The sequence below is a fragment of the Ochotona curzoniae genome, unplaced genomic scaffold (genome assembly GCF_017591425.1).
Source record: "Ochotona curzoniae isolate NIBS_2020 unplaced genomic scaffold, NIBS_Ocur_1.0 scaffold_4506, whole genome shotgun sequence".
In the NCBI taxonomy this organism is placed as follows: Eukaryota; Metazoa; Chordata; class Mammalia; order Lagomorpha; family Ochotonidae; genus Ochotona; species Ochotona curzoniae.
Window position 1 is genome coordinate 37,500,940 of NW_024467119.1, and position 10,682 is coordinate 37,511,621.

A 10,682-nucleotide genomic window follows, 5' to 3' on the forward strand; every position below is an offset into this window, starting at 1 on the left:
CGATTTCTTGGTGAGACCATCTCTGGTCTGAAGGTAAAGCCAGCAAAGTATCGTCCCAACCAATTAAAAGCAAATGTAAGCAGATCTCTTTTATCCCCCCCAGGCAAAATCCATCACAGCATCCAAAAAAGTCAAACTTAGTGCTCTAGATTTTCCAGAAAAGAGAGCAGGAGTACCGGTTTAGTACTCCCCCTACACCTCCACAAATACCTCAAAGAGGCCTAGCATTGTCATAGCACTGTTTGGAAACCACTGGACCAGAATAAGGCATTTAGATTAAAAATATATATATACATGCACTAAATCTAAATTCAAATAAGTAACTGATGGGTTATGGCATCTGATTACACTTGGCCTAGGCAGATGGGCATAGGGGTCCACCTGAAAAAGAAATGAGGTTTCATTCCAACAGAAATTCAGACTGGGGACAGAACGTGATGGCTTGATCGGCTAATTCTGTACCTTGCAAGTGCCAGGATTGCATATGCGCACTGGTAAATGTCCTAGCTGTTCCACTTTCCATCCAGCTCCCTGCTTTTAGCCTGGGAAAGCAATAGATGATGGCTCAAAGCCTGGGACCCTGCATCCCCATGTAGGGGACCATGAAGAAGCTCCTGGCTCCTAGCTTTGAATTAGCTCAACTCCAGCCATTGCAGCCATTTGGAGAGTGACCTTTGTCTCTCTTTCTGTAAGTCTGCCTTTCCAAGAAACATAAATAAATCTGTGAAAAACAGAGAGAGAGAGAGAGAAGAAGGAAAGAAAGAAAAAGAAAGAAAGAAAGAAAGAAAGATAGATAGAAAAGAAAGAAAAGAAAGAAAAATTTAGTCTGCGTAATCCCAGCCAGCAATGTTTCTAGCAGCCAGCAGCTCAGGTTAATAACTCATATTTTTCCACTGAAAGTTTACCTTTTACTAAGCACTTTTGTATGTTGGATCTCATTTATACTGGGCACAAAAGTATTTTCCCAGTGACACAGGCGAACAACTGAGAGCCACAATCTACCCTCTGAAAGTGACTTACTCTAAGTAGAATCTAGGTGACAAGTAGTGACCTCTGCCTGTGGACCCAGCGCAGTGTAGAAAATGAAGGTCAAGTCGGACAGTGACAGCCCACTGCTCTCCGGAGGGTGGGGAGAGCGTGTGAAAAATGCCTTAAGGGCAGTGCAATCAAATGGGACCACAGGCAAAGCACCAGGACCAAAGCAAAGAACAATCTGCAAACAATCTATAAAGAACACATGGAGGAAAGAGGAGCTCCCAAAGACAGAACCCAGAAAGTCAGGAATGACATAATGGTTATTTTTACTTATGAAAGGACCATGGGGAAGGGAGATATGTCTTTTTTTATATCACTCAGGAGTATCCTAGGCTTCTCCCCTTCTCCTTCCTGAGACTCTCGATCCTGAAACTAATGAGGTGAGGCCAAGTGAGGTAGGACTCTGCCAAGACAGATGGAGAGGAGTGTTCAGGAAGCCTGGAGCAGAATGTCCTAGTGAGAAAGGCGTCCTCACAGGCTGTGGGGATGCTGGCCACAGCTGTAGGCAAGCAGGACAAGAGAACAAGGAAGGGCAATGTGGCATAGTGAGATTAATTAAGTAAGTACACTGTCACATCAATAGGAGTGTGCAAGCACCTAACCTAGCAGTTAAACCACTGGTTGAGATGCCCATGTGCCAAGGTTCGAGTCCTGGCTCAGGATTCTGATTCCAGTTTCCTGTTGATTTGGAATGTGACAGGCAGCAGTGATGGCTTAAGTGTCTGCCTCGTCACCACTCACATGGAAGACCTGGACTAAGTTCCTGATTCCTAGCTTTGGCTTGGGCCCGAGCCCATGTCCTCCTCTATATATATATACCTGACTTTGCAATAAAAATAAATAAATCTTTAAAAGGAGCACACCAAACAACCAGATCTTGGCTTCTGATCACCATCCACATTCAAAGAACTTGGTCCGAGATGAACAAATAATTTAGGAAAATTGCAAGATGACCCAGAAATAGCTTCTTCTGCCAGATAGCAAAGACGTCCTCAGGGACTAAGAGGAGTCAAAAGGCACAGAAGCTAACATGAAAGGGCTGCATGTGGCCACACACAGCACCAGCTTAGCCATCCAACACAAGTGATGAGAAACTCAGACTAAGACTCATTGAAAAAGAGAAAACCACACATTCTTACTGATAGAAGTTTAATTCACTGAAAATCCAATGAAGCATCAATGCAGTACTGACAAGCTTCAACATGTCACAAAATGTTTACAAATGCAAAGGGATAAGAGTGGCCATATGGTAGAGAAGCTGGACAGACAATGATTAAATGAAATGACCATCATCACGAGGCCCAAGGACTAGACGGAGGTAAGATATCAATGGTTCCAGGGACAGAAACCAGTGCCACCAGATGGGATGTGATGAGAATGCAACACTGTCCCATGCCATCACTGCCACAGAGGCACAGTTTGAATCTAAGCTTTAGCAAACAGCAGAAAAGCCCAAATTAAAGGATATACTGCAAAAGAACTGGCTTATAATCTTCAAAAGTGTCAAGACCATGACTGAAAGAGGCTAAAAAGATGTAATGAAACATAATGAGTGGCTCTGACCTGGATTTTTTTGCTTTAGAAGACATGACTGGAATAACTGGGAAACTCCAATGAGGCCTACAGATTGGATGTGGTAATGTCGCAATAGTAATCCTCTAGTTTCCATGGCTATGCTGCGGTTATCTAAGAGAACTTCCTAGCTGGTAGGAAGTAGACAATGATGTGTTTGCGTGATGCCCATCACCCCAGCAACATTTTTCTTTTAGTGACACAGGCTAAAATTAAGTTCTTTGTGCCACTTGTCATTTTTCTGTAAGTTTGCAACTGTTCCAAAATAAAAACAGAAAATCAGCAACAGTCAATTAGGATGACAGTTACTAAGGGAGAGAGTGTACCTCATTTCAGGATAGATGGTGCTCTCTCAAAAGCAGATCTAGTCTTAGAAGAGTTGGCAGGACGTTACAAAGGAAAATGCTTCACCAGCTAGAAGGTTGGAAATGATTCCCAGGTACTTTCCAATGTGTCTATGGTCCATTCATTCGGCATTTATTAGATGCCGCCAATGTTTCAGACAACGTGCTACACATCGGGACTGGCTCTTACAATCCAACTGAGCAGATGATTCAAAGGTCTGAAGTTGGGAATTTTCAGATAGTCATCAGAATAAGGACAGAAATATACAATTCACCTGTTGTCTTTAATACCCATCTTTTCATCTATGAATTCTTAGGACCCTACATGCTAACTTAGTATTCTATCAAATACTACAAGAACAGTTTCATCGTAATGTTTTTGTAACTTGTGGGTGGTGTTAATTGTGGTATATGCAAAAACTTTATCACTTTTCAGTTATGAACAGATGCAAATGATTTACTTGATGTTTGTTTTAGAATAATAAGCATCTTCTAAAATAGGTTTCCCACCAAGAAGTTAGGACAAAGGTTCCAGAAAAGGCAATCTCAAGGCAAACCCTGACACTCATCATTATCTTAAAATTCATTCTAATCTCCGTATTCCCATTTCTTTGTCTCTTAGAAGGATTTCAATAAAATAACTGAGACCCTTCAAGATGCTTACAAGAAACATACTCCATAACCCTGGCAAAGTTCTGTCAAATGTATACTGCTTTACCTTTTGCCAGGAAGTTCCTACTACTGTGGATAATAAGTCAGAGTGATCCAGTTCAACGAGCTCCTCCTGGCAATTTTATGGTGGGTGAAACATGATTTGATTTTCCAGTTCCCCACTGGCTTCTTTTCAATCAAGTGAGACTGTTTAGTGCCTTCTTCCTGATCCACAGAGCAGCCAGATCCAGACAGTCAGTATTCAATCGCCTTCCCCACTAAGCGTATAGACCTTTCTTGAGCATTTTTCACATGACACTTTCATATCCATATTTAGCTTTCTTCCTACCATCACCCTGTAATTCAAAAGGCAATTTAGAATCCCATATGGTTGCCATCGAAGCTAACAGATGTCTAGCAAATTAAAACAAAAATTATGACTTATAAACTGCTGATGTATCATCATCCCAGAACATCTTGCAATTCATAGTGAATCATAAGATAAGGCTTCCTACTTGATGCCTCTCCCCAAAGGTTCTCTAAATCTCCCTCCTGGCTGAACCGAACCCCTATAGGAGCAAATCAAATGCAACATCCTGCCATCAACTCTGGATAAGCCTCCAGTGAAAGACATAAAGTAATATCTGGAAGCATATCTAACAAGAAACGTGGCTTCAAGTATTCCAAAGCTGTCCTAACCCTTCTATAGCAAAAAGAATAGAAATGACTGACTCCCAAGTCACTTAAGGCTTCCAACAATCCATGCGTGGCTTTTTTTGCTACTAAGTCAAGATATTGAACCCATCTGCCTCATCAACTACAAGCTCAAGCCATCCTTGGAGTTCAACAACCAGGATGGAAGTAGTGTGTAATCTGAGGATGATACAACAATGATACCATTTACTAAACCATGAGACACGCTTGAAATTACAAGTTCATTACATAATGCTCTCTCTGTTTTAGATGATAAAAATAACACAGCAGACCGTATTTTCCCCAAATGTTCACAATCAACAGGACCGTCTGCCATCATATGACCTTGCCATTTTCCCCCTTGAACTGAACTGGCTCTATGTGTGCTTTAACAAACAGACCATATGAAACCGACACTGTGCCAGATGCAGGTATAACTGGCTGGAAGCTTCTTCCAGTGTCAGAGACAGGAAGAAGGCACAAGCAGGTGCTCCAGCCTACAATACCAGCAGAAATGGTCCATGAGGATCGGCTCCCAGTTGCATGAAAACACCATCCTGGATATCCCACTCCAATGAACCCTCAGGAAAACTCCAGCTCTGGTCACAGCTCACTACAAGTGCACAGAAGACTCACCGATATAGAATCATCCGTGTGAGTCCACGCAAGTCACACAACTGTGAGCTGTGGTATAAAGTTTGTTGTAAACCACTAAGTTTGGGAGGGGGGAGCGTTCTTTGTTAATGACCTTAAAGTTGCAAGAATATGGGGACCAGTTGACTTGCCCAGACACAGAGAAGTTATCCAAACCATATTCCAAAAGAGTCCAGAGCTAAACATCTATTCATGGTGAGTGATGGCATGTAAGAATTCTGGACCCAAAAATACTGAGTCCTCCCTTCTCCACTTCAAAGCAGGCTCAGGGGTTTCCTAGAAATATCCTCAATAAACTCAGTTCCCTTTGTCTTGAGTTGTCTGGATATCTCAACAGGGAAAACAAGGTTTTTCCATACTAACCTCTCAGAATACGTATACAATACAATACAAATCGTAGTATAAAAGGATTTTGATTTTACACATGAAACTGTCATTTTAATAATAAAAATGCAATTAATGACTCACAGAACCTCAGTGGGGATAGAGCAGCATGCTACCATACCTCAACAATTAAAAAAGACAGGAAGAAATTAGTGAAAGTTTTTTCTATTAAAGTATTTTTTAAAATACACCTAAGTAATAAAGTTGGTCTTTAGAGAAAGTTGGTCTCAGTATGAGAAAGAGCTTGTAACTTAACAAATATGTTATCCCCATGCTATACAAATGCCCATCTCTTTTATTTTTCTTCCTCACCTATTAGAACTGGACACATTCAGTCTTCCTGAAAAGCAGAAAAACACTTTGTATCTCATCCAACTCTTTCTTCTTCACAACTGAGGACTGAGGTCCAGAGCAGGTGACCAACTCACAGTCTAACTTGTGCTCCAAGAACCAAATTCTCAGTGCAGGTGACACCCTATGTCCCAAAGGATTTTACCAAAAGTCACCACAAGTATCCCTCTCAATGTCTTCTATGCATCTCAATTGCATTCCAGCATCTCAGAGAGACTAAAAGGTTAGCAGACTAAATTTTCTTTTAGCAATCTCTGCTTGGTGACTGTTTAGGAGCAGCACTAATTCTGCTATTTTGAACAGTCGCAGGCAGGCCGTGACTGTAGAGAGCAGAGGTGTGCCATGCTTCCGAAGCAGGTGGCAAGTTCCTGACTCCCATCCTTCAGTCACCAACATCTTCGTCTGAAGTACTTCACATAACATGGCTGCTTTCCTGGCAAGCACCACTAGTGACCACGGCACTTATAAACTGGGAAACTTACATACGGGGTAATTTGAAAGCAGAGAGAAGGAAGGCAGGCTTCAGGCAAAGACAGGAGGGGGAGAGTGTGTAGAACGCAGGGTAAAAGAAGGACCCTCATCAGGAAAGCATAAGCAGAACAACTCCACCTGGGGCATCTGGTTTGATTCCCTAGTCATGGTCTGTTGCTACGCTTCCCATAAACCTTCCATCCCCACCCAGGGAAGATCTTCCTTCAGCACCACACAAGATGTGACATTTTTCTGGAACTCTCCACACAAACACTGTGCAAGTCCTTGAAGCCTTCTACAATTCCAGAGGCTTTCCAGCAACCTAATTCAGGGCTACATTTGCCTCCATGCACTTCACAAAATGACACCAACCTGGCAGCGAAGCAGGCCCAGATTCTTTTATCTCCTTTCTGGTCCCTGCTATGAAACTGCAGAGAGAGCCACCTACTAACTGACTCCCCACTCCCTTTTAGGGCCAGAGCCCAGGCTTCTTTGCTACTTCTACTTGAACACTTCTCAAAAGTTGCTCTCAGGCAACACAGAGCACCCGGGGACTGAGCCCAACCTAGTCAACTCAAGTCACAAACGGCAAAGCAAGTCACTCTATCTCAGAAATGTGGCCACCACCTGCAGACATTCCCAGAAGAGGCAGGGGCCACAAAAGAAAAAATGTCACAGGAATCACAATCATTGAGGGGGAGGAACAAAAATACCCAACTGTGACCGAGTGGATATGCTGCCTATTCCCAAATCCCTCTCCTAATTTCCATCAGTCCTGAGGCCAGAGCATGCCGACATATACCCTGGTCTGAAATCTCGTCCAGGGCCTCCTACAAAACATGTGTGAGCACTGCAAGAGACTCCAAGAGGAAAGAGAAAACAACCTGGTACAGTGTGGAAAACACTTATGTGTGTGTACACACACACACACACACACACACACACACACGACAGAGACTACTCTCACAAAGGGTCTATTTGCAACAAATCATCCCAATTTAAGGAGAATCCAAATAAATACACCGTGTTCAGTCTGCTGTGGATTATCATTGATCATCTGGTGGATCATTGTTCACCTCACCCAGGAGGGCAACTTGGAGAACCCTGCCCCCGTCCACAGGGCCACCATCTTTACCTTCCACTGGGAAGGGGATACCCAGGAAGGAGAGGATGGCACGGAAAACAACAGGGTCCTCTTGTTGTCCTACAGTACTCTTTGTCTGGTACCAGGCTGAACACGTTTGCGAGATGAGGGGAGAGAATCAAAACAAAACAAAAGAGTAGGCGTCCCAGCTTCATCACAATAGGTGCCCAGCACACAGTGGCGCCAGCAGAGCACGGAGCACGGATTGGATCTGATGTTCAAACACCCACTCTCTCCGTGACCCCACATACCATGTCTCACACTCCTCCTCTGTTGCATTTCTCCAAGGTTCACAGCCATCTCCCCCCCTACTATCCCCCTCCCCCAAAGCGGCCAGCTCCGGATCACTCCTTTAAAAAGGAGGACGTGAGACACCGGCCCAGGAGAGCATACATTGCTGGGGACTTTTGATGCTGACAGTGGTATTTATACACATATATAGGACTCAATCCCTGCACCTCACATGCCCACTGACGGGTCAATCCATTATGCAAAAGAGCGCTTTCCAGCCGAGGGGCAAGAGTGCGCAGGAAGCATTATTTGCATGCCTCGTCCAGAGCCACAGACACTAAGGCATCTGCATCCTACACAAAGCCGGAGATGGTGCATGGAGATACAGGCTGAGCGTGGCACAGACCCGCCGCGGCAACACGGAGCCCAACCCTTGGCCAATCAGAGCCCTGAGAGAAGGTGGACCCCAGGCTCGGCTCTGCCCAAGCAGCCTTCCCCATGATGACACCACGCTCTGCCCAACACCCGTATCCCCCGGGGAGCAAATCCACTTCGCGTGGCTGCTCATTTCTCCAACTGCCGAAGCCTTCCGTTCATCTGCATCCCTATGACTACCTCTTGAAAAGCCACCCCAAGGCCTGGGTGGCCCTTTGCCGGCTCCGGGTGTTTTTGTTTTTGTTTTTCTTCTTTCTTCTTCTTCTTCTTCTTCTTTTTCTTTCTTTTCTCCTCTTTTCATTCCCAGGAAGGATTGAACGCGTCCCTCTCCAACGCGCACACAGGAAAGGCGGAAGGCTTATGCCTGGGTGCACCCACCTCCCCCAGCCCCCAAGCTCGGCAAGCACCGCAGGTCTGAGAAAAAAGTAAAGGGGATGAACAACGTGGGGGCAACTGCTGAGAAATTGATCAGCCACGGTAGTTACAATCCCAGGAGCGCTCCAACTTACCCAGAATATGACATTGAAGCCGAAAATGAAGTATTTGATGCAACAACTGACTTCAGGACCCTTGTAGTGCTTCCCGGACATCCTCTGGGTTCATGAAGACACTTGCCCCGGATACCCGACTTTGGAGTCCTGGCACACCGTTGCTTGGAAGCGGAGAGCAGGGGGGCTCGGGGCCACGGCGCGGGCGGCCCGGGCAAAGCCGCGCGGAGACCAGCAGGAAGAGAGCGGCTCCCGCAACCTCCAGCTAGCTCACTCGCCCAGGCCGTCTGAGCCGAGGATAGCGGCGGCGAGCGGGCGAGACAAGCCGTGCTCTGCAAAGCCCGAGCCTCCCAACGCCGGCCGCGTCCACTCGGCGAGCGCCGAACGTCCGTGCGCCAGGCGGTCGATTCCGAGGTCTGTCCCCAGGTTTCGGGCAAACGCGGCCGCGGCAGATGCTGGCGAAGACGCTCGCGCGCCCTCCCGCCCCGCGCTCCGTCCGCCCCTCGCTCTGCCCGCCCCTCGCTCCGCCCGCGGCTCCGCCCGCTGCCCGGGCCTAAGGGAGGTACGCGCGCGCGCGCACGGGCTGGGGCGCTCCCGGGCAGGCGGCGGTGGCACCAGGTCACAACCCCCTCCTTCCAGCGATCCCCGCCCCTTCTTCAGCCAGCCCCCCGGAGCGCCCGGCTCTAGCTGTGGAGGGGTGGTAGGGGAAGGTGGCAGGCGGAAGAAAGGAGGAAGGGTGCCCGAGAAGCACGCCGATTGGGGAAGCAACGTGGCGGAGGGACCGTGATTGACTAGCAGCGGGTCCCTGCCGCCCGCCGCTTCTCCTGGCAACACTGGAGAGGCTCCGGGGAGAGGAAGCCTCGTGGCAGGAGAGGACTTAAGTGAATGGGAAGCTGCCCCCACTGCGCATATGAACTCTATGCCCCTTCCCAGGCTGTGTGGCCAGAGGCGAGGTACAGCCACGATGCAGGACAGGAATTACGGTGGTGGACTTCGCTGAGCCGGGGAGCGCGTCGTCGGGGTGTTGGGAAGAGGGAGACTCAGGGACCTCAGGACAAAAGTCTCCCGATGTGATTGCCATCTGTCCTGCCCTCCTGCAGACGGGACATTGACCATAGAAACGGTACCACGAGGGACAGATGGCCCGAAGGTGGCTTGACCCAGGAGCCTCTCCATAGGGTCTGTTGCAACACCACAACAGGCACAGCAGACTCCCTCCCCACCCGGGGCGGATTGTGTGCCCTTAGGAACTTGACCGCTTGCTGACTCTGGGAAGGAATCCAAAAGGGGTTCAGGGATCGGCTTCTGGGAAATCCCAGTTGGATTTCTGGATCACGAATCATTAAGCTTTTGGCCTCCACGGGGTGGGCTGGAGTTCCTGGGAAGGTCCTTGAGAACCCTACCTGAGCAGGTGTATCCGGCCCGACCCTCCTCTGGGAGCATTTCCTGAGGTGCTGGCAGAGCAGGTACCAGTGTGGCGAGGAAAGAAAAGGAAAACTTCTCAGAAGGATACACATCCGTGGGAAATGTTAAGGCTTTGCACAGCTAGAGAGATGGGAGGCAGGGAAGAAATGCCAGCACCACCCTGTGCATTCTGGTGCGAGATGCAGGAATTGGCCCGTGAGGTTCCGCAGGTGATAGAGTTTAAGAGCCTCTGGCCTAGAATCGGCAGCACAAGAAGTTGCTTTTTCCTTCAATAAGTGACCCTTTGGACTGCAAGGTGATAGGGACTGAATGGAGGTCAGAGCTGTGAACAGGACACCCATCAAGATGGGAGGATCAGAAAGTCCTATCAAGCTATCGCAGTGACTAACCGTGACTTCAGCGCTTTGTGTAAAATAACCTTCTCTTCCTCAAAACTACCCCCTACCCATCCAAAATACAGACCATAACACCTCCCACCTGGTGGCCTTCAAAAGGAAGGTCTTCTTTCAAGGGCGGATTTCCCTCTTAACAGGAAAGCACTGACAAGCTTTACTGAAACCTTTTCGTGCTATGCTGTAATTCTGTGTATAAATAGAACAGTGGCTACAGGAATACAGGATAAGTCAGAGGAAAGGGCTGTCTAAAGTTGATGTGACACCCTACAGGATGTAACAAGAAATTAGATCCAATGGATAACTCATTTGATCCCTAAATGTGACTTATCTTTGAAATATAAATCAACAGAGACGCCTCATATACCTCTGTGCCCACACACCCAAACTACCTACCTTACTCCTGGTACAG

General features: G+C 47.3%; 1 protein-coding gene across 1 annotated transcript in view; it reads right to left on the reverse strand.

Moving 5' to 3' along the window:
• TSPAN5 (tetraspanin 5) overlaps positions 1 to 8,934 on the reverse strand; it is a 168,089-nt gene extending 159,155 nt beyond the window's left edge. Inside the window, exon 1 of the mRNA XM_040967456.1 lies at positions 8,475 to 8,934. Within this exon, the coding sequence (XP_040823390.1) occupies positions 8,475 to 8,555 (81 nt within the window). The 5' untranslated portion in view covers positions 8,556 to 8,934. The remainder of the gene's footprint in view (positions 1 to 8,474) is intronic.
• Positions 8,935 to 10,682: the final 1,748 nt, after the last annotated feature.